Consider the following 25,180-nt stretch of genomic DNA (forward strand, 5'->3'; position numbering starts at 1 on the left):
TCGAGCCTTAAAAGTGTTTACATTAATGTCCATGTCAGCCTTCTTCTTAAAGACCCATTTACTGCCCACTGTCTTGCAATTGGGTGGAAGATCAATCAAGTCCCATACCTGATTATCTTTCATGGACTGCATCTCTGCCTTCATAGCATCTCCCCATTTGTCAGATTGTGGATCTGACATGGCTTCACCATAGCTAGAGGGTTCATCATAATCCCCTAGATGAGGTTCATATGAACTAATCAGAAGATTTAACCTCTCAGGTTGATGAATTATTCTACTAGATCTACGAAGTATAGGTGCAACACATTCTGGCTCACCAACAGTGTGTCCAGCTTCAACATGCGGTTGGCTAGTGCCTTCAGAAGGTATGTTACTTTGTGATTCTTGAATTTCCTCAAGATCTACTTTACTCCCACTGACTTCTTGTAAGAGAAGATCTCTTTCAAAGAATTCAGCAAACCGAGCAGTAAACACTTTGTTTTCAGCTTGATAGTAAAAGTAGTAACCCGTTGTTTCCTTTGGGTATCCCACAAAGTGACATTTAATACCTCTGGGTTCTAACTTGTTTGAAGTGTTACGTTTCACATACGCTTCACAACCCCAGACTTTCAAATAAGACAACTTAGGACTTTTTTCATGCCATAACTCATATGGTGTCTTTTCTACCTTCTTGGTTGGAACCATATTGAGTATGCGTGCAGCAGACTCTAATGCATAACCCCAAAAAGACATTGGTAGAGTAGTTAGACTCATCATAGATCGAACCATATCAAGTAAAGTTCGATTCCTCTGCTCCGACACACCATTGTGCTGTGGTGTATAAGGTGGAGTGAATTGTGAGACAATCCCACGATTCTTCAGGTGGTCCAAAAACTCTTGACTCATATATTCCCCTCTCCGATCAGAACGAAGGGCTTTAATGGTCTTTCCAAGTTGATTCTCTACTTCATTTTGGAAGATTTTGAACGTTTCAAAAACTTCATGTTTATGTTTCAGCAAGTAAACATAACCATATCTACTATAATCATCAGTAAATGTAACGAAGTATGTTTCACCATTTCTAGACATAGTTCTAAAAGGGCCACATACATCAGTATGTATTAGTCCTAAAAGATCTTTAGCTCTTTCACGTAAACCGGAGAAAGGAGCCTTTGTCATCTTTCCACATAAACATGACTCGCATACATCAAATGACTCAGAGCCACTTGATTCTAAAATCCCATCAGTTTGGAGTTTTGAAATGCTTTGTTTGTTTATATGACCAAGACGACAATGCCATAGATAGGTATTATTCAAGTCTTTCTTGACTCGTTTGGCAGTACAGGTATATACAGAATTATTATTTAAAATCACACCATGCATATCAATTTCAAAAATACCATTACGTGGAATAGCATTAAAATAAAATACATTATTCTTAGAAACTGAAATACCAAGGTGCGTAAAAGTAAGTTCAAAACCAACATTTTTCAAAAGAGAAACTGAAATTACATTGCTCGTAATACTAGGAGCATAATGACACTGTTCTAACAAAACAATAAGACCACTAGGTAAAGTAAGCTCATAGGTGCCAATAGCTTCAACAGCAGCTCGAGCCCCATTGCCCACTCTTAAGTCTAGTGTGTCTTTCTTCAGTCTCTTACTTCTTCTCATTCCCTGCATATTGTTACAGATGTGAGTACCACAACCAGTATCAAAAATCCAGGAATCACTAGAAAAAGTATATAACTGTATATGAAATATACCTGATTTGCCGGTCTGGCCAGCTTTGCCTTTTCTCAACTCAGATAGGTAGGAAGGACAGTTCCTCCTCCAGTGGCCAACTTTTCCACAGTGGAAACATTCAGCGTCTTTCGCTGGGTTTTCTTTCTTGTAAGGTGGTGGAATCTTTTTCTTAGTAATTGACTTGCCTTTTCCCTTTCCCCAAGTTTTCGGCTTATTCTTTCTCACCTTACCATCCCTAATCATCAGGACACCTGGATTGGAAACCTTATATGGAATATCTTGTTCAGCAGTTTTGAGCATCGAGTGCACCTCTGCCAGAGATTTCTCCCAACCTTGCATATTGTAATTCATTACAAATTGGTGATACGATTTTGGTAGTGAAACCAAAACCGTGTTCACAGCCAAGTTAGGTGGCAAGGTAGTTCCAAGTTTTTCCAATCGGTCAATGTAGCTTTTCATTTTCAAGACATGAGAGCTCACTGATTGACCCTCCTCCATTTTGCATGTTTGAAGAAGCTTATAAGTTTCATATAACTCTTGACTAGCCTATTTTTGAAACATATTTTTCAGCTCAGTAATCATATCATATGCTGTACGATCTTTCATTTCCTTTTGGAGGTCAGAAGTCATACTAGCAAGCATGATTAACGCTATCTTCTCTTGCTCATCAAACAACTTCTGATAAGCATTCTTTTGAGCAGCAGTAGCTGTCTCAGGAGGAGCTTCGGGTAAGGGTTCTTCAATTTTGTTCAACTTTCCTTCATATTTGAGAACAATTCTCAGGTTACGGTACCAATCGAGGAAGTTTGAACCATTGAGTTTCTCCTTCTCTAACAAAGAACGGAGGGTGTTTTGGTTTACCTTTTGATTGTTTGACATCTACAAAAGAATAAGGTTCAATTTTAGTATTTTCGATATATTACTTTAATAAATTAATTACCCAAGTTTTAATATATTTAAAGAAAAATAATTAATTTACGAAAGCCTAAGATCCACATAGAGGTTCCATAACTACATCTGTTGATCAGCTAGCAGTTATAGAGTCTACTGGTAGGTAGCGAGTACCAATTGCATCACATGTGCAACTCTTATATCTTTATGGGACCTTGAGATATGTGTAGTCTAACAAACCACTATTATCTATTGGCATGTTTGTCCCATCCTTGCCTCGAACTCAGGTCTCACCGTGAATACGATTAAGTCGTCCAATTTGGAAACAGTGGAAATTCAGCCTAGTCTCACTCGTAGCTGAAAATCCACCTCGTGGCTATAATTCGATTAGGTCTCACCGTAATCAAAAAATAACGAGGAGTGTTTGCAAGCTCATTGGATGGCATGACTTAAATTTGACGGGTATTTTTAAAAAAGTTTGTGTTAACGAATAATGCATGCACACAAGATTCGCTACACTATTTATTAAAAATCATTTTAACCAATTTTATATAGATCGATCGTGTTTATGCGTCTAGTTTGTTATTTTATTTTATATATAAAAGTAATAAATACACAAACGTGTATCGTTTTAAAATAATTTTAAAAGATTTCGGTCATATATAATTTGTGTTTAAAAAAAACATTTAACTTTAAACTCGTTAGAGTTTAACTTTTAAAATCATCAATTTTAATCTTTGAAACTGTTTCCGGTTTTATTTGATGTTTTCATCAAAAACATTTAGCATATATTATAATCAACAATTAAATATAAATGCATAAAATAAAACACAATCATACCATGCATCACACACACATAGCCTAGCACAAAAATCCTATGCTTGATCCCATGAGCCGACATGAGATCAAGAGGTCAAACTAAGGGTAATATTGTATCTCCCACTTGATTCAAGAATCAAGTGAAAACTTGACAAACGCCATCGTTGTCAACTTGACCTGTTCGCCATCTTCTAAGCCAAAAGCATGTTGTATTTTATCTTCAATATTCATCTTGTTACATTTATTTAAATTTGAAAATACAACTAAACTAGTACTTTTACAAATTGAAATAAACTTAAATACAATACTATGAAAATGAAAAATAAATATAATACAACTTTGGCTTCAAAATGGCCTTTCTAATAATACAAATAATCAACATGACATAATATTGCCGTAATCAACAATCACAATAATCATATATAGGTCGGGGCATCATGAGCTATGTGTGCAATCACAATTTTAATAACTACATTATTAAAGCTTAAAAATGACTTGTCCATGGTTACAATGCATGTGTATAACCATGGAATAAAACAATCAACAATTATAATAAATATTCAAGCCATAACAATTAAATCTACAATTTAAAATAACGATATTCTTTCAATCATATTTGTGTGTCATGAGGTTAAGTCTAGATCAACCGAGTTGACTTTAAAAACCAAAAAGGTTTCGACTTTCACCAATATACTACAAAGCTAAATCTAAAGAATAGTCACACGACAATTAAGATGGTGTAAAAGCGGCTCGGATACCACTGATGAAAAATCGTGTGTATTTTTAATTAATCAGATTAACGCAGCGGATAGTTAAAATAATAATCTTTTATTATTTCATAAAACTTTTACAAGATTAAATAATCACTTATTTAATGAAACATGCACACGATTATCTATCCCAATTAGATCCAGTTACACCATAATAATTGTCATGAATATAAAACAAAAGAGGAGTTAACGATATACCTTTCTTGAAGAAACTGATGAACGGAGAGAAACCTACGATCAAAAGTATGACCGTCTCTTTGGATAGTCCACACTACACTTCAAACAACGTCAATGGATGCTAGTCCAAACCCAAGTAATAATTAATCAACCTTTGATTAATATTATGAACCAAAATATGTAATATGTGTTTTTGTTCAGTTCACCGAAAGAATGAGAGATGAATTGTATTGTTATTGATTGATATAAATCCTTGTGTGTTTTTCTAACCAAGAATCTCTCATGATATATATATTAATGTGTATCTCACATGCCAACAAAATGACTACGATCCTTTTATTTAAACAAATCTACTTTTAAGATTTCCAAAATCAATCCAAGATCCTTTTATTTAAACAAATCTACTTTTAAGATTTTCAAAATCAATCCAAATCTCCTTTTCATATTCATGAATATGATTTATTACATTAATTAATCATTAATTAATTAATTACTTTTATTTAATTACTAGAATAATATATATCAAATATATATTATTAATTGACGTCTAGGTGTATATGTGTGTGACCCGAAGGTTCAAATGAATTTAACCATATAGTTATATATTGTACCTTGCACATTAATCCTTCAAAATCTTAAATAATAAAATTAGCACACAACTCTAATAATCACCCGGATTAAGCATGTCCATTGAGATCATGAACCTGCCTTGTACATATATATTTTTCCTATAATATAAAGAGACAACTAGATATAACCGGAAAGAGCACTTGACACTTGTTCCACATACTTATTGTTAGCATGATGAATCTCCTTCTCCATAGTCTATTTCAAAATAAACAGTACAGTAAAAAAAAAAGCAGTTATAAAGACAACTGAAATTAAATGGGTAAGGTAAGAGAAACACACATGCAATCAAAGTGTGTAGTAGAAAATCTAAGACTACAAGACTTAAAAGAAGGATAAAGTTCACCTTTACATCTCAATAGTTGAGGGCATGACGATACTCCTATTTCTATTTCTATTTCTATTTTTTCTATATATGCTAAAACACCAACAAGATTTGGTATTTCTATTTCTATTTCTATATCTATATATGCTAAAACACTAACAAGATTTGGTCGTTTGAATACTACAAAACTACAACAACAACAAATTACAAAAAACCCCCTTAAACTGTCACATGTGTCAACTTCTTAGGGGTAAAAAATATAAAAAATCTATTTTATTAAAAAAACTTAAAAAAACTCTACCAACATTTTTATCTGGCCTTATCTTCCTCCTCGCCAACAGTTAAATTTCTCCGACATCACCGTTCAACTCGAAATAATTTCGCGAACGCAACGCAACTAACTACACGCGAAACAGACGCTTTCTAAAAAACGCTAAATATTTCGGGTTATCTGCCGCACATATGTATGCACGTATGATAAACAATCCAAACTAACTACATCACATCGATGGTTTGGCCCCCCCTTTTTACGCAATTTTCCCGGCGTCAAAAAAATGCACGCCATTAAGTATACTAGGTACTACCCACATGTATCCAAACACACCCGCAACAACGCATTTTTGATTCTGTAAATACATAACGCTACGGTAAATACGAATATGCAACTAGAAAGGTCCCGCCGCATCGCGCGGGCCGATTCAACTCTAGTTATTTCTATACAAGGACCAAGTAATAAAATAGAATAATACAATATCGAACTGAAAGTATCGCATTCAAAAAATTAATTATTTGAATATCGAATATCATACTACATTTAACGGTATGGTCAGTAGTACCGGTTCGCTACAAATGTGGACTGAAAATTCAGGTTGTAATGTTCATCCCAACTAAGTCCACCACTAGGGATGACAATGAATGTCCGATCCATCGAATATCCACCCGCTCCAATCTATTTAGGTGGATATGGATGATCTAAATGAATGATAAGTGATATAGATATGTATATAGATGATTTGAAAAATTAATGGATCGGGTATGGATGACAATTTATCATCCACGAATATATCTATTTATCACCCAAAATACATATATATACATATAAATATATAGACATTTACTAAAATACATGCATAAGCATTCACATATCTTTAGACCATAGATAACGGTAACTGTGGCGTGGAGTGGATATGTACTTTTTGGATTATCACGCTGACATGGCAATGATGCGGGAATGAGCTAGAGAGTTGTAATTGGGGGCGTTTGTTGAAAAGGATGACAGTGACGTGATATTTAATTTTCAATTTTTATATTGTTTATTGTATTGTTTTAATTTAAGTTAAAATAAATATTAGATAAAAGACATATTTTTTAATTTTTAAAATATATATAACGTACAAAAAATAGAATAAATCAAGATCTTGTAAAATAAAAGTATTTATTTATTTTGTCCAATAACTTATATACTTAGTTGTAAAGTATCAAATGCTTTAGGGGGATATATTGTAATTTTCATTAAAATTCAATAAATTAGTCGTCTTCTTCAATTCAACTACATGCAGTGGCGATTGTATGTCTACATGCAATCTTTCAGGTATTAAAACCCTCTTTTTATCTATTGCAAATTATCAAATGCGGGGTAAATATATACCTCCAAAAATTAGCCAGCTTATCACAACACACCAAGTCATCATCATCCTCATCATTTCCGGCATTTCTCATTCACCCGCACCCGACCTTAATTCGCCCAGAAACGTCTCATTACGGGTGTTTGTGGGGCGTTTGTCTTGCTATGTGTGGAATGGGAGACAAACATTGCGTTATCCATGATCTTATAAATATACACTATACACTATAGATCATGAAGATGCAACTATATAAATATTATTAACCTAGTATATATTCTATGGAAATTGAATGTCGTCTCATGATTTCTCTTTATTCAAAGATAGGGGAAGAATTGTCTACATTTCACCTCCCCATACACCACACGTGTGGTATTGAGTTTTGTTGTTGTTGTTGTAGTATATATTCTATATATTTAATGTTATTACAGTGTATGTTTCTTTTTAGTATCACATCTACCAAATCAAAACGCATATACATTAACTTTAATATATATTTTTAAATATATTTTTAATATGGATAATAACCGTTAACCCACTTAATTCACGGATATGAATATAGATATGAATGGATAAAAATAAAATTACATGAATATAGATATAGATATAAATTTAAAAAAATAAATGAACATACATAAGAATCCGATCCATTAACATCGACCACCACCATGAAACTACTCCATATTACGAATATTTTTCACTTTGTGGGTATGTTTGGTAAAACTAGCTGGTAACTTTTAGTTGTTAGCTTGTAGTTTCTGGTACCTATTTATATGTATTTAATTGATTGAAAGAGTATCTGAAACTGTTAAAATAAAAAGTAAAATGATAAAAAGGTAAAAAAGTATAAACTAAAAACTAAACGTCAGTTCTAGTAGCTTTTAGTTTTTTCTCTCCCAAAAAAGCTAAAAGCTCTTGCAATCAAACGGAGTTTTATATTTGATAGAAGCTCTTTCATAAATGCTAAAAGCTTATGTTATAATAATAGCTTATGTTATAATAATGCTATACATACAAAAATCATAAACTGTAAATATATATGTCAAATTCGAATTATCATGTTTTGTCCAAATTACATAAAAATAAAAAATAAATGAGAATCATAGTAGTAAAAAACGACAATAAGTGGGCATGAGCAGGACACGAAAACAGACGATATCCAATCTTTTTATTCTTTTGATTTCGTTATCCGTTGAAATTTTGTAAACTACACCTCATCCCCACACTTTCATATCCGAACCCTCACCGGAAAATGCAATTCTCCGGCGCAGTACGATCGCCGTATTCCACCCCTTCAAATTTTATTTCTCACTTACTCGCCACCGATGTTTCTCCTCTAAATTTTATTTCCATTAACATTAACAATGCTAATAATAATTTATTTATTTGTCGAAGCTCATTAACTCCTAAAAGACCGTTATCACCTTCATTGTCAACACCTAAGGTTTCTATCAACGGTGACGTCTCCAAAAATCAAATTATTGATCTTATCGATGACGATAACGACGTCGTTCGCCAAGCTCGGGTGTGGTTTCATTCTTTATCTGCTTCATTACCATTAATGTATTTAATATTTAATTGTAATTTAGTTTAATTTAATTTAAAGCTTATGTTAGGAACTTGGAAAATGCGACAAAGTCAATTTAGTTTTAATAAATAGATTTAACATATAATTATATACTAAACATAATAAATACGGAGTATATCAAGCATATAAAACTTAAAAGGGAAAATATCAAACATGGATTTTGGGTACAAAATCTGATTTTACAAATATAAAATTTGACCTAACTTTGACCAATTTTGACTTTGATCGATTTTGACCCGACTTTTGAGCGTTGACAGACTATTCAGGGTTTTTTTTTTGGGTCAAAAGGGAGGGGCTAGTTCCCAAACCGACGTGCCGCCGACACAACCGACTTTTACAACAATGAATGTATGTATATGTATTCGATGACTTGTTCAACATGTAGCCACAGTATTTTGATAATGTGGCAGCTGTAAGGATATTAGGACCCAAAACAACGCAAGTGATTAAACAAGATCACTCATCGATAGTAATTCTACAAGATTACTAACCCACTTAATGAACGAAAGATTATAAATGCAAGAAATGTAAATCGACACAAGAGATAACGTGGTTATATGCAATCGTTGTGATTGCTTTAGTCCACGGACCAACTAGAGAATGTATTTACTGAATATTTGTGGTGTGTTTACAATGAGTTACAAGAGGGTCTATTTATAGAATGGTTTAAGGAGTAAGCTAAAAACAATTCCTTGAAGCTTCATGTGAGTTTCCTGACAGCTTCATGGAGGCTACATGTGAGTTTCCTAACAACTTCGTGGAAGCTACATGTGAGTTTCCTAACAACTTCGTGGAAGCTTCGTGTGAGTTTCCTGGAATCTTCCCTCTAATTGTTTAAAGTTCTCCATACTCCAACAATCTCCCACTTGGAGACTTTGAACAAACCCAACCTTCGTCAACTCAAAATATCAACGATCTAACCAAGAACGTTAAACCACCATTATACCGCCAAACTCCATTTGGGACACGCACACTCAACACATACTTCGGATGAGCAGACTTTCGATACAAGGTCTTCAACACTACTTGTTAGAATTGAAACATTAACTCTCTAATTCTCTAGTTGGGGTCTTCTCTCATCAATTCATTAGAAGACCAATTGAGGTAATGCAAAACCTCAATTTCTCTGTCGTAACAACCTTAGTAAACATATCAGCAGGATTCTTCGTACCAAGGATGTTCTCCAATAATAAAGTACCATCATTTATATGTTGTCGAATAAAATGATATCTTATATTGATGTGTTTCGTGCGACTATGAAACACCGGATTCTTCCCAAGATGTATTGCACTTTGATTATCACAATACAAGACGCAATAGTCTTGTCTTTTACCCAACTCACCTAAGAAGTTCTTCAACCAAACAAGCTCTTTAGAAGCTTTTGCAATAGCCATATATTCGGCCTCGGTAGTTGACAAAGCAACACTCTTTTGTAGTCGAGACATCCAACTAACCGCCGTCTTCCCTATTGTGAAAACATAACCCGTAGTGCTTTTCCTCAAATCATCACATCCACCCAAATCAGCATCCGCATAACCCCTAAGTATGAGATTGTTTTTGGAGAAACACAATCCCATATTAGAAGTACCTTTCAAATAACGAAGCAACCATTTGACCGCTTCCCAATGCTCTTTCACCGGATTAGACATATAACGACTTACAACTCCCACTGCTTGAGCAATATCGGGTCTTGTACAAACCATGGCATATATAATACTACCCACGGCCGATGCATATGGAACCTTTTCCATATCCGTTTTGTCTTTTACCGTCTTTGGTGATTGACTTTTTGATAACTTAATTGTGCTACCCAAAGGCATAGAACGAGCCTTTGAATTCTCCATATTAAACCTCTCTACTACTTTCTCAATATATTTGGATTGAGACAAGTATAGAGTACCTTTTACACGATCACGCACAATACTCATGCCAAGTATTTGCCTAGCACCACCAAGATCTTTCATCTCGAATTCACGGGAAAGTAATCCCTTCAACTTGTTAATTTCGGACATGTTGGAACCTGCAAGTAACATGTCATCAACATACAACAATAAGATTATATAAGAAGACTTGAGTTTCTTCAAGTAGCAACAGTGATCCGCTTCACATCTTAAGAAACCAATCTTCTTCATAAAATCATCAAACTTCAAGTACCATTGCCGAGGTGCTTGCTTCAATCCATACAAACTTTTCTTTAGCTTACAAACCCACTTCTCTTTACCCTTTACCTCAAAGACCTCGGGTTGCCTCATGTAGATCTCTTCAACAAGATCACCATGCAAGAATGCGGTCTTCACATCTAGTTGCTCTAGATGTAAGTCTTCGGATGCAACCATAGAAAGTACCAAACGAATAGTAGTCATCTTCACCACCGGTGAAAATATCTCTTGGTAGTCAACTCCTTTCTTTTGTTGAAAGCCTTTAACCACCAAACGAGCCTTGTACCTTTTCTTGCCATCCAACTCATTCTTGATTCGATACACCCATTTACTTTGCAACGCCCTTTTATCATGAGGTAACTTCACTAGTGACCAAGTTTTATTCTTCTCAAGTGATCCCATCTCTTCTTTCATGGCAAGCTCCCATTGTATGGATTCTTTTGTCTTCCTTGCCTCAAAGTAACTTTCGGGTTCACCATTCTCGGTATAGAGCAAGTAGTTTGCTGATGGAGAATACCTAGGATTAGGTTTGGGCACTCTAGTCGAGCGTCTTAGTGTAGGAGTAACCGAAATGGTTGGACCGGTTTCATTTGTATCCTCCTCATCACTAGAACTCGCACTATGTTCGAAATCATCACCGCTTTCCGAACCATCCCCATCATTAGCATTTTCCGACGCCTCACCGTTCATTGGCAATTCATTGTTTCCCGTACTCCCACTAGAACCTGTAAGATCATCAATAGAAACATCGTCAAAAGTAACATGACCCGGTTTAGAACTCCCCGTTTCCGGTTTGCCATAAACCGAATCTTCATCAAAGGTAACATCACGAGAACGAATCACTTTTCTAGCTTCGTTATCCCAACAACGATAACCCATTTCATCCGACCCGTAGCCTATGAAAATACACTTCTTTGACTTGGCCTCAAGCTTGTCTCTATCCGCATCTTTGGTCTTCACATAAGCATTACACCCAAAGATCCTAAGGTGATTATAACTCACCTTCTTACCTTGCCATTCTTCCTCGGGAATTCGGAAACCCAACGGTGTTGAGGGTCCCCTGTTAATCAAATAAGCCGCCGTATTAACCGCATCTGCCCAAAACATCTTACGCAAACCGGCATGTAGTCTCATACTCTTAGCCCTTTCATTTAACGTACGATTCATACATTCGGCGACCCCATTGTGTTGCGGTGTCTCCGGTACCGTTTTCAACATTCTAATACCGAGCTTTGCACAATGGTCTTTAAACTCAAGACTACCATATTCTCCTCCATTATCCGACTTCAAGCACTTGACTTTCAAATTAGTCTCATTTTCTACCATAGCTTTCCACTTCACAAATGTATTAAATACATCAGATTTAGCTTTAAGAAAATAAACCCATACCTTTCGAGTGGAGTCGTCAATGAAGGTGACATAATAGCGAGAACCTCCATGTGATTCTACATTCGTTGGACCAAATACATCCGTATGAACAAGCTCCAATTTCTCCAACTTAGGAGCATTTCCCGATTTCCCAAAAGTCACCTTCTTTTGCTTCCCATATACACATGGTTCGCAAACCCAAGTTCTACCTTTTTCAAATCCGGAATTCTCCCACTCGAAACAAGCATCTTCATACCCTTCTCACTCATATGCCCGAGTCTTCGGTGCCATAGAGTTGATTCAGACTCAACATTAACCGTAGCAACCACCATGTCTTCATCAAACACTTCAACCATATAAAGAGTTCCCATTTTATGTCCACGGGCCACAATACAACTACCCTTAACCACCTTCCATTGGCGATTTTCAAAAGTAACCGCGTTACCTTCATCATCTAATTGACCAACCGAAATAAGTTTCCTTTTTAATTTAGGAATGTACCTTACGTTTTTCAAGGTCCAATTAGAGCCAAGAGTAGTCTTCAATACAACATCTCCAATGCCCTCTATATTGAGTTGTTTGTCGTCCGCCAATCTCACCTTGCCTTGATATGGACGAAAATTCTTCATCATGCTTTTGACATGAGTAGCATGAAACGAAGCTCCCGAATCCAAAATCCAAGACTCCATAGAATTTTCAACACTACATAAAAGTGCATCATCACTTTCTTCCTCGGTCAAGTTCACACCTTTCGCCGGACCATTTTTACAATTCCTTTGAAAGTGTCCTTTTTGATTGCAACACCAACAAACAGCTTCACTTCTATCTTTCGATGGATACCTCTTCTTAGACTTCTTTCTACCCTTCTTCTCACCGCGATCAAATTTCCTACCACGGTTGTCGGTACTTAACAAAGAACCGGATGTCGGTTCCCCCGAGTTTCTCCTACGAGTATCTTCACCAAGAATCAAATCCCTTATTCCTTCAAACGCTAGCTTAGTAGTTCCCGTAGAGCTACTAACTGCGGTAACCGTACCCGACCAACTTTCCGGTAATGATGAAAGCAAGATTAGTGCCTTTAACTCATCATCAAACACAATATCTACCGATGCTAACCTCGATATGATGTTGTTGAACTCGTTGATATGATCCGTTGCACTCGTACCTTCCTTCATCTTCGTATTGAACAATTGTCGCATGAGAAAAACCTTAATAGAAGCGGTGGGTTTCTCATACATGTTAGAGAGTGCTTTCAAGCAAGCAAACGTCGTCTTCTCATTCACAACGTTGTATGCAACGTTCTTAGCAAGTGAAAGACGAATAGCGCCCAAAGCTTGACGATCCAAAAGCGTCCAATCGGCATCGTTCATGCTTTCAGGCTTGGTCTCTAACAAGGGTTGGTGTAGCTTCTTTTGATACAAGTAATCTTCAATTTGCATCTTCCAAAAGTCAAAGTCTCTCCCATCGAATCGGTCGATTCTAAACTTCCCGTCTTCCGCCATCGTTCCCTTAACGAAACCTTCTGCTCTGATACCAGTTGAAAGGATATTAGGACCCAAAACAACGCAAGTGATTAAACAAGATCACTCACCGATAGTAATTCTACAAGATTACTAACCCACTTAATGAACGAAAGATTATAAATGCAAGAAATGTAAATCGACACAAGAGATAACGTGGTTATATGCAATCGTTGTGATTGCTTTAGTCCACGGACCAACTAGAGAATGTATTTACTGAATATTTGTGGTGTGCTTACAATGAGTTACAAGATGGTCTATTTATAGAATGGTTTAAGGAGTAAGCTAAAAACAATTCCTTGAAGCTTCATGTGAGTTTCCTGACAGCTTCATGGAGGCTACATGTGAGTTTCCTAACAACTTCGTGGAAGCTACATGTGAGTTTCCTAACAACTTCGTGGAAGCTTCGTGTGAGTTTCCTGGAATCTTCCCTCTAATTGTTTAAAGTTCTCCATACTCCAACAGCAGCTAGATAAGTTGCCACGTCAATTGCTACATCATTAACAACTGGTATCACGTCACGCGTCTACAAGTAATGAGAGGTCAAGTGCATACAATAATAGTAACTGAAAATTTGTTACACATGATACTGTAGAAGTGATATTAACTGGTTTACACATAATAGAAGTTCGTCATGAGTTTGATCAATTCCCAAGTTCTTAACCCAAGAACATAATAGTTGAAAGTTTGTTACATATGGTAAAACATTGTAAAACTGAATACATAAGTTTACATAAAAGAAATATATACGTTTAGTAAATTTTGTATCTAAAACTTTGTTACTGCAAAGAAGTAGAGATCTGCTGATTGGAAGGCAGCAAGGGCTCATTTGGATAATGGAATTGTATATCAAGGCAGAGTTGAAGGATCAAACGGTGGTGGCTTGTTGGTTCGGTTTTATTCTCTTGTCGGCTTTCTTCCTTATCCGCAATTGAGCCCTTCACATTCTTGCAAAGGTACGCCATATTTATTACACGCTACGGGGTCTGTTTGATTATCATTTTATCACAAATAAACTGTATTATGCTCTGGATTCCGATTGATCATATTCATATAATGGCTTATTGGCATCTAGATATAAAGATTGGATCCGTTGATGTGAATTAATAAGGATATTTTGTTGTTACTATTCACTAACGACGCTTGTTGGTAAATAAATGCAGAACCAGACAAACCCATCCAAGAGATCGCCAAAACCCTAGCTGGTTCTCTCATTTCTGTTAAGGTACATTTCTACTATACATAAAGCTTCAGTTCTAAGGACTAAAACAGGTTTTATTATGTTATATTTTTATCAACTTGGTTTCATATGAAACATAAATTAGGTTATTCATGCTGAAGAAGATAAAAGGAAACTGATATTTTCAGAGAAAGAAGCTAGTTGGTCAAAGTATTCCAATTCTGTAAAAATAGGAAATATTTATCAAGCAAAAGTTGGCTCGGTTGAAGACTATGGTGCCTTCGCTCATTTGCAGTTTCCAGATGGTAACAAGTTTGGTCTTGCGTCATACATTATACGTTGTGAGATTTATTAAATTTTTAACTTATATTGTGCAATTGAAAAATCGGTTCAGGCTCTTACCATCTTACTGGACTCGTACATGTGTCCGAAGTGTCTTGGGATTTGGTTCAAGATGTTAGGGATATTTTGAACGAGGGTGATGACGTTAAGGTCAAAGTCATTGGTGTTGATAGGTGACAACTATATATTATTTACGCAGATGATAATATTATATTTCATTTTCAGTTGGTTGTTATTATATGATATGATGTTAGGAAATATATGATTTTTAACAAATTAGACTTGATAATTTCTAATATCTTTTTCATTATTAACAAATTTATGAGCTTCTGATATAAGAAAATGTTGTAGGAATAAATCAAGAATTACATTGTCAATTAAGCAATTAGAGGAAGATCCCCTATTGGAAACTTTGGAGAAAGTTATTCCTCAGGTATTGTTATTATTATTAATTAATTAATTAATTCATTCATTACAAAACTGTAAGTGTATTTATTTGATATCACTAAAAATTGAAATTTGAGACTTACATTGGCTAGTTGATTAAGATACGTTTAGTTGTGCAGATTGACTTTATTCATATATAAAAGTAGATTATAATATAATCAAGTCATGATTAAGGTTCATTTGTTAGTAATCGAGGCCCTTTCTTTTTATGCAGGATGGTTCGAGTAATTCAAGTGCAGATGATACCGGTGACTATGTAATTGAGCCACTTTCAGGACTTGAAACGATAATCGAAGAGCTATTACAAGAAGATGGGTACAATAAGATCTATACTTCATTAACAAATATCTTAATCTTGAACATATTATAATTCCTAACTTTTCGGTTTACTTAACAGAATAATCGATGTAAAAATAACACGTCAAGGATTCGAGAAACGTGTGGTATCACAAGATCTACAGCTTTGGTTGTCAAATGTAAGTTTCTAGTATTACTAATCAAAGCACTAATCAAAAGAAAATATTACATGCTTAATGTTGTTTTACTACAGGCACCACCTAATGGAAATCAGTTCACTCTCCTTGCTCGAGCTGGAAGACAGGTATTAAGATATAGCTCGATGTGTCTTCTCGATGTTGACTTGGTCAAACCCGAATAAGTTGAAAACACTATCGTAAAAGTCGGCCGAGTTGGCCGAAGCATCGGTTTTGGGACTAGCCCGTCCCGAGTCTCCCAAAAACGCTTTATAAAGTCGGTCAACGCTAAAAAGTTGGGTCAAAGTCGGTCTGAGTCGGCCAAAGTCAAAGTTAGGTCAATTTGTTTTCATCCTAAAATTAGATTTTGTGCCATTAATCTATGTTTAATATATTTGTATATACATGTTTAATTTATTTATTACTAAAAGTCAACGTTGGTCAACGCTCGACTCGTCCACGACTTGACCAACTCGTCCCTCCAAGGTGTGACTCGTCCCGACTCGCGACTTTTACAACCTTATTTGAAAATAATCATATAATAGGACCATGTTTCTTGATGGAAAATTATATAAAAGTCATACCTTAGAAATATTATTACAAGTTGATTGGGTAACTGTATACCACTTTGAACCAAGAGTATATACCATTATTTACCATATGTTCGTGCAAACAATTAATTACTTTAAGTATTACAGGCCCTTTTTTACGGTCATATATTGTGCTAATCTCATGCTTTGAATAACATGCTAAAACAGGTACAGGAAATACAACTAGTGACTTCACTCAATCAAGTTGGGATTAAAACAGCGTTGCAAAGAGTACTGGAGCGTGTTCCATGACTCAAATGATACTCATTAATACACGATTTTATTACAGTTTTCTACTTATTGTACAGAAATCAAATTAAGGCTGCCTGCAACTATTCGTTTACGGATGTATCGTAATTTCACTCTGTTCATAGCGTCAGCACATCTTAATGTTGAAACAAACAACCCTTAAAAACACCAGATAACTCCGGCATGTTTTGAGTTCCACTCTAGTATTCGTCTTTGGGTGGATCCCCGTGGGCTAAAGTGTTTCTCGTAAGAGACGCCAGAAAATCAACATAATTACACACAGTGATTGTTATTAGCCGAAACTTAAATCAACTTATCCGAGCTTTTCAAAAAAAAAGAAAAAAAAAAAGAAAGAAAAAAATCAACTCACCTAAGTTCATAAACAATATATGTTGAACCAGTTTCAAGCAGAGGTAAAACAGTTCAAACTTGTATCAGGATTATACGATATATTGTGATTGATAATTATACAAATATATTTCGGATTAGAATAAAAAAGACCTGTAAAACAGCATAACTAATTAACTATAAACAGCGGGAGTAAAGCACATATAAAGGTCAGTGATGACTTTCTTTAAACAAGAAAACCAAAAGTATAATAAAATTGCGTTTGCCGGGAGTCGAACCCGGGGAAGGCAATTATCCTAACCGTTGGACTACAAACGCTATTATTTCTTATTGGTATTAGTGTATAAATATATATATTTTAAAAACAAGTTGTTGTAAATTATAGAAATTCGATAGTAACACAAATTAGCTGTGCAGATAAAAATCAACTTGTTGAAGAAAAATGGGATGCGTTTGCCGGGAGTCGAACCCGGGTCTATTGCTTGGAAGGCAATTATCCTAACCGTTGGACTACAAACGCTTACTAACTTTAAGTAACTAAAAATAAAATATATATCGTTCATTATATTTGGTTCCATAGGAAGGATAGTTAGTTTAACTCACTTAAATTATTTTTTAGAGAATAAATAAATAAAAATAGTTGCATTATTGATATAACGTGTTGCATAATTGAAAATTTGTAGGTAAGTCATGATAGATAATTTTTATTTGTAAAATTCTGTAAGTTATGTTGATGTAAACATGTGTGTATACGAATACAAGAATCAAAACTTTACAAGGAAATTAATATTTATTTTAGATTTAACTAGAATTTATTATTTATCTAATAACGCAACACATTTTTTATATAATTTTTTAAATAACAGATGGATCACTACGACTACGAATACGATTTTTAATGTAATTTGAATTCTGTGAATTAACAAATATTGTATTTATTTATTTTTTTTTGAAGGCAAACAAGTACGGAGTATTTATTATAACTTAAAAAAGGTACAAAGAATAAGACTTATTGTGTGCATGGGATGGGGCTGTACAATTTAACCCAACACCCATGACCCAAAAGAACAACCCTAAAAATTATACTACCTGATATGCATCAGAAGCTCTATATAATTACAAAGTATAAGTTGCAGCACGAATTATATTATCTACGTAGCTAAGTATACTGCTGGGTTTTCGAGCCATTGAGACCACTCAAACCTTTTCTTCCGCGAACGATTCGAGATCCATTCGAAACTTTTTATTTGGATCTCGTTCAAAGTTACTGACCCGCATCGCCACTCAAAACTTTTTATTTGAAACTTTCTATTTGGTATTTTAATAAATTTAATTTTATACTTGTACTTTTTAATTCTGCCACAAAAATACTTCACTTGACATTAAACAACAAGGATAATATTGAATATATATAAAAAAAAAAAATTGATTAAAAGGCATCATCTTAAATTGAGTTTTCAGAATCTATATATTTTTCCCTAGATTCTGGAGTAGTTAATAAAATGGTATCTTACACAAAGCATATGTACTCTGTTCTTTTGACAATTTTTTTTATTTAAATTTAAATTTCATATAAATCACTTCCCTTGTTCAAGAAAACCTAAGTAGACCAACACCAAAATCTTGGTGCATATATTATATCGTGCCTTTGTTAGACATATAAACAAATGAAGATTTTAAGGGAGAGCGTGTATTTCACTTATATGTACGTGGTATAACATGTTACTCGATCATGTAATCATTTTCAATCTTTTCTCTGACCACCCTTAAATGTACTGCTAATGGGATTTGAATTTGTAAACTTTTGTAAGGATACCATGACGTCAACTACAAGACTATATTGCAATAGTTATTCACTTTCGTGTGAGATATGTATAATTGGTGGAATATGACATTTAGTATATGTTCCATATTCGTAAATTTATCACTTTCGGTTTTCAAATTAAACAAGTTAAAACCAACTCCAAATGAATAATGATGCAACTTAAACCCCAATACGCTTTTGAAAGTTGCCAAAAAAGTTTATCTTGTGTAATAGCAAGTTATGCTTTTAAAAAAGTTAATACAATTATACTCTTCGTGTATAAATTTTGTCGTTTTTGTAATTGTTCCATGCATTCACAAAATAGTATTCTTTGGTGGAATCCAACATATGAACATAGAGCACCAATTTATGTTGTATTGTATGAGTTATTCCATTAGCATCCTTTAAACATTTATGTCGAATAACACTATCCTAGTAATGATATTCTTAAATATGAAACCTCATAGATACATTAACGTCATGTGGGAATAAACTTATTTTATAAGGATGCATATTTTTATTTGATTCTTTTGCTTATATGATATTTCGAATCCTCTAATTTATTTTCTTGTTTTGTTGTTTTCAACCGAATTTAATTAATTAGATTCTATGTGTCGCTTTACACATATCGTACAAGAATACTAATCTTCAATTTCGTGTTACATCTTGTTATAATCTATATATAGTGGAGTAATTGTTTGCTTTTCGAGGATTGCTCCAAATAGATTATTTGATTAACCAAATTGATATAAGTCTGATTACAATACAATTGCTAATTTTACTTTATATCTTATTCATAATCATAATATCGAAAAAAGGGTTACGTTGTGTAGGTTGTAAAACAAACTTTAGTGGTGGTCTACAAGTGTCATACATAATAACATAGGTTTTGCTAACTACTATTGCCGCTTGAGTTTTGTATATGTACAAATTCAGCCCTTCTTTACATCTAACTTTTGGTGTCATTAACACAAACAATTTTCCCATAATTCAAACATATTCAAAGTGTGTGTTTACTTAATCAAATTCTTATTTGGCTAAATTATATTATATTATTATTATTATATTAATGATATAAAACGACCAATTACTCACATGTTGAGTAATACCAAATCTTGTTACGAATGTTATATATTTACATATTTTAATTTTAATTTGAACAATGCACCTTTATTTTTATAAAAATTAATATTAATATAATATACTCTGTCCAATCTAAGATAGTGGAATCAAAATCCTTACGACGTAACCATACGATGTGTTAACATATACCATACACTCACTAAAAAGGAATAACCTTCATTTGCATGTTTATCTCAAAAGGGCAAGCATAACTGATATGCATGATCTAATCTAGTTAATGATAATAGCTGTTGAATTTTTTTTTTTATCACTAACATATGCTTCTATTGATGTTTGAAACTATAATCTTTTAAGAGGATATTACTCCTTCCATCCTAATTTATTAGTCCTCAGATAAAAAAAAACGCAGTTTAAGAAAATGTGACTGATACGTGTATTTTTTTTTGTTGTCTATTTTTCAAGTTTTACCGTTAACTGTTTACCTACAATTTTTGTCTTACTTAAATAAAGTAAGGGTATATAACTACTTTAACAAATTATTCTTATCTATTGTAGAACGGAACAAAAAAAAAAAGATGTACTATTAATAATACGGGAGGAAGGAAGTATAACCTAACCATTAAGCTACGACAAAAAAAATTTACCATACAGGCATACACTCACCAATTTGATCAAATGGGTTATGACGTCAGATTCCCATATGTACGTTCACAACTTAGTAAACCCTATAAATAACGTCACACATATCATTATCTGATCTACACTCAACAAACATCATATCAAAACAAATAGAATCTTAGTATTCATTGTCTCCAAACTTTGTGGACATTTTCACATACCACAAAATGAAAATATTTTCAATATTTTCTAACTCAAAGAGTTCAAATAGTTCTAAAGAACAAATGGTTACCGAGTCAACTCATGGAGCGAACTTTGCAGTGAAATGGGTGGATAGCTGTGAAGCTTGTTTAGAAGACGGCAAGAAGTCTTGCAAATGCGAAAATGATAGTATTGGTAATGAAGAGTTACAATATGAGACTAAGAACGACTTAAATGACAATGATGCACGCCCTGTTGAAGCCAATAGTTCGTTCCTTAATTCGGCCATGAACATGATTGGAATGCTCATAGGTATCGAAATTATGTGTGTATTGCTTTAGTCGCATTTTAAATTGAGATTTTTCTAACGATAAACTTTAAGGCTGTCGTTAAATGCATAAGTGTTGAACAATTTAGTGACTGTCATTTTAAAGTGAATATAATCGCTAACTAAAAAAATATTCTATACACTTTAACAGAAGTTTTTATTGTTGTAGTTATGAGAAACAAATTTCTCCCTCCAAATATAATTACCATGAGAATCAATTTTGTACATTTACATTATATATATACACGTTACGACACAAAAAATTCCCCCGTCTCATTGTAAGTGGCAATTAGTGACTTTTAAAAATCAAGAGAGGCTCTATTTTAGATTGTATTCGTTTATTTTATTTTTCATGGTTAAAAGCTAGAAGTAAAATAGCTCATAGCCGAAACACTTGGCTTTCATGGCCTTTGTAATTGTTTTTTTGTCTAGCTTCTGGCTAGCCCTTTTTTCATAAAATTCAGCCGTTCCAAAAAAAAAAAAAACAGTGACTTTTAAAAATCTTTCATTTTCAACAATAAATTTCTTTCTAGATCCAATCTATTCATATAGTATTTTTTTCAAATATTATCGAACACGAATAAAAATATTTAAAGTAAAAATTTAAAAAGATAAAATATTGAAATGTCAATAACGGACACTTATAATGGAATAGACCGAGTAATTTAGTGGCTCAAAGTGTACTTTATCATACTTCTACATTAGAAATATCTACCATAAACAAAATCTAGCCTAGTAGAAACATAAACAAAATCTTTAGCTATCACTAAATCCTCGTCATGTCTAATTAACAGGACTCGGCCAACTCTCAACACCATACGCGCTAGAAAACGGAGGATGGATTTCATGTTTCTTACTTATAGCACTTGGAATCGCATCCGCATACACCTCCCACCTGCTCGGAAAATGCTTACAAAACAACAAGAAAACACGAAACTACACTGACATCGGGTTCCACGCCTTTGGGAGACATGGAAGAGCCATAACAGCATCATTCATCTACTTAGAGATCTTTATGGCTCTTGTTTCCTACACAATATCATTACATGACAATTTAAATATGGTTTTTCTAGGAACAAATGTTCATTTCCCATGGGCCCATCATTTATCAACCTCTCAAGTTCTCACCGTGTTCGCAGTGTTGGTGGCCTTACCTAGCCTCTGGCTAAGAGATCTTTCGTCAATTTCGTTTCTATCGACTGGTGGCATCATTATGTCACTAATGATATTTGTGACTGTAGCGTGCACCACATTTTTTGGAGGCGTATCTGCTAATCATGTCATCCCGGCTCTTCGGCTACGAAACATACCTCATATCTCTGGCTTGTATATTTTCAGCTATGGTGGTCATATTGTTTTTCCTGATATACATAGGGCCATGAAAGATCCCTCCAAGTTCACCAAGGTTGGTATATTCAGTCTCCTCTACATATGGGCTAATTATTCTTTTCACAATTTAACGAAGTACTAGTTTGATAGATTTATCAAAAACTAGGGTAAAAATATCAACACCCTTACTAATTACACCGTAGGACTTTTATAATGACAATACTAATCAAGGTTGTCTTTAAATTGAGTATTTAAACATGCATAATTTGATTTACTGTACTTTATGAAAATAATCGCTCGCAACTAAAATAATGCATCACTACTTTTTTCATAAATAAAGATTTTCTTTTCTTTAAAAGCATAAATTAATTATTTCTTAAAGACAGCCGTAAAACTGTTAATAGAATAATTCTAATTCAATTCCTAATAATTAATATAATTTCACATTGTGTTTCCAATCTATTTTCAGGTATCAATCGTGAGCTTCACATGTGTGACATTGCTATATATATCCTTAGGGTTCATGGGTGCCAAACTATTTGGACCAGAAGTAAATTCCCAAATTACCCTCAGCATGCCTCGAGGCCTTATATTCACCAAAATCGCGCTATGGGCAACAGTGTTAACACCAATGACTAAATACGCACTAGAATTTGCACCCTTAGCAATACAACTCGAACACAAGTTTCTTTATTCCATGAAGTCTCAAACCAAAATGATCATAAGGGGTATCGTTGGTTCAATCTTGTTGCTACTTATACTCGTTTTGGCCTTAAGCGTACCATACTTTCAGTACGTTCTTGGCCTAACGGGCTCACTTGTTACTGTGGCTATTGTACTTATTTTACCGTCCGTTTTCTACATCAAGATCTTTTGGAACAATATCTCGAAGCCTGTTTTGGCGCTTAACTTGTTCCTCATTGCAATTGGTTTTCTTCTTAGTGTCTCTGGAACAATTTCGTCTTTGAAGTTGCTTGTGGAGAATTTTGAGAGGGTTCACTCGGCTTCTTAATTGGATCAGATTGTATTAAAGTTGAGGTGTCATGTACTTTATTAGGATTCACAAAATGAGTCATAAGATAAATAAATAAATATAGAGAGTAAGTATATAAAAGTGTGATGATCAAATATATTGATCAAAGGAGCCAAATTATGTATAACAATCAGATCAGATAATACAAGTGTTTTTGATTGTGAGGTAAAACTTTATATACGAGTAGTACTTTTTGTTAAGAATGTTAAAAATACATATATGGTACTTTGGCAATGTGTGAGATGTAAACCTAACGATAACAAGGACGCCATCTCGAAAATGCCATAAATAAAGAAAATACATAATTAATAGCTTAATTGCAACCAACAATCAACCAAACACATGAAACGATTGATTATTATTATTATTATTATTTTTTTTTTTGAAGAACGAGAAAATTAAAATAGAAATGAGAACCTTTCATCTAAAGTCCAAAACATTGCAACTCATGAAACACACACCCATTGAATAAACCAAAACTATTGGCGTGTGAATAGATGATTTAAAGTTTAACCAAAACGATCCGCCAGAATCTCATTGAATATCGTGAGCAAAACATGGCTTAAGCTGCCGAGCACATGCTTTTCATAAAAAAACCACCAAACTGATGGTAAAAAAAAAGACCGAAGATTTGAAACTTGAAACCAAACATAAAATTACATAACATTGAAAAGCAAACCTATATCAATCATACTTATGCCTTCTTACCGCGAGACGAATTTTCTTAGCTCCTTAAACCTTCAATAAAACTATTCTAATTTGTCATATATTTCTTAAGGGAGATGATCATCACACATCACTTTTTAATCCATCTACACCTAATTCACTATTATATCCTTAATTAAAATTAGAATAATAATATAAGTTCAACTCCCAAAATTACTTTATGAGTATAATTATGAGAGGAATATTCAAATGAAACCAATTTTTAAGTTGAGATTCAAAGGACCAATCAGAGTGCGACACGTGACCCTATAATCACATGTGATTGGAAAAAAAGAATTTCAAAAAAAAAAAAAAATTTAAAATTTCGAAAAAAAAAATTTCAATTTTTTTTTCAATCACATGTGATTGGATTTGACATGCAGTAAATCACATGTGATTCTACATGCCAATCACATGTGATTCTGCATGTCAAATCTAATCACATGTGATTGAAAATTTTTTTTTATAGTAAAATGACAAAAAATGACGAATTTCAGTAAGTTTGTACTAAAACCTTCAAACACCAAGTTTTTGATCAAAACTTATCAAATCACCAAATTAAAGTCTGAAATTTGAAGATATGATCATGCAACGCTAACAAACTTGATCAAATCACCGAATTAAAGTCTGTTTCTGGTTGAATTTTTTTTTAAAAAAAAAATTGAAATTTTAAAAAAAAAATTGCATTTTTTTTTTTCAATCACATGTGTGGATTTGATATACAGATTCACATGTAATTGAGTATTACAATCACGTGTGATTGAGTTTTACAATCACGTGTGATTGAATTTGACATGCTAAGGGTGTGTTTGGGTGACGAGCTTGTTGGAGCTTATGAGAGCTTATGGGAGCTTATAGG

At 33.9% G+C, this 25,180-nt stretch overlaps 2 protein-coding genes and 1 non-coding gene across 3 annotated transcripts; 2 read left to right on the plus strand and 1 right to left on the minus strand.

Moving 5' to 3' along the window:
- The first annotated feature begins 8,118 nt into the window (after positions 1-8,118).
- Positions 8,119-16,999, plus strand: LOC139851501 (uncharacterized). The gene is made up of 10 exons (XM_071840570.1): positions 8,119-8,481; positions 14,388-14,547; positions 14,755-14,816; positions 14,917-15,076; positions 15,166-15,286; positions 15,465-15,546; positions 15,775-15,875; positions 15,958-16,036; positions 16,111-16,161; positions 16,792-16,999. The coding sequence occupies exons 1-10, from the start codon at positions 8,209-8,211 to the stop codon at positions 16,873-16,875; spliced, it is 1,173 nt and encodes a 390-aa protein (XP_071696671.1). The 5' UTR covers positions 8,119-8,208; the 3' UTR covers positions 16,876-16,999.
- Positions 17,000-17,668: 669 nt separating this feature from the next.
- TRNAG-UCC (transfer RNA glycine (anticodon UCC)) lies at positions 17,669-17,740 on the minus strand. Its single transcript has one exon. It is a non-coding gene; the product is annotated as a tRNA-Gly (tRNA).
- A 3,153-nt stretch (positions 17,741-20,893) lies between these two features.
- LOC139855682 (amino acid transporter AVT1H) lies at positions 20,894-23,738 on the plus strand. Its single transcript, XM_071844927.1, has 3 exons — positions 20,894-21,238; positions 22,049-22,659; positions 23,053-23,738. The coding sequence occupies exons 1-3, from the start codon at positions 20,953-20,955 to the stop codon at positions 23,593-23,595; spliced, it is 1,440 nt and encodes a 479-aa protein (XP_071701028.1). The 5' UTR covers positions 20,894-20,952; the 3' UTR covers positions 23,596-23,738.
- Positions 23,739-25,180: the final 1,442 nt, after the last annotated feature.

This window comes from Rutidosis leptorrhynchoides, chromosome 6, assembly GCF_046630445.1.
Source record: "Rutidosis leptorrhynchoides isolate AG116_Rl617_1_P2 chromosome 6, CSIRO_AGI_Rlap_v1, whole genome shotgun sequence".
NCBI classification, from domain to species: domain Eukaryota; kingdom Viridiplantae; phylum Streptophyta; class Magnoliopsida; order Asterales; family Asteraceae; genus Rutidosis; species Rutidosis leptorrhynchoides.

Coding starts and splice junctions, on each gene's coding strand:
- LOC139855682 (XM_071844927.1), top strand. CDS start 20,953: ATGAAAATATTTTCAATATTTTCTAACTCAAAGAGTTCAAATAGTTCT. Junction 21,239..22,048: donor CATGATTGGAATGCTCATAG/GTATCGAAATTA, acceptor TCTAATTAACAG/GACTCGGCCAACTCTCAACA. Junction 22,660..23,052: donor ATCCCTCCAAGTTCACCAAG/GTTGGTATATTC, acceptor ATCTATTTTCAG/GTATCAATCGTGAGCTTCAC.
- LOC139851501 (XM_071840570.1), top strand. CDS start 8,209: ATGCAATTCTCCGGCGCAGTACGATCGCCGTATTCCACCCCTTCAAAT. Junction 15,077..15,165: donor TCATTTGCAGTTTCCAGATG/GTAACAAGTTTG, acceptor AAATCGGTTCAG/GCTCTTACCATCTTACTGGA. Junction 15,876..15,957: donor GAGCTATTACAAGAAGATGG/GTACAATAAGAT, acceptor TTTACTTAACAG/AATAATCGATGTAAAAATAA.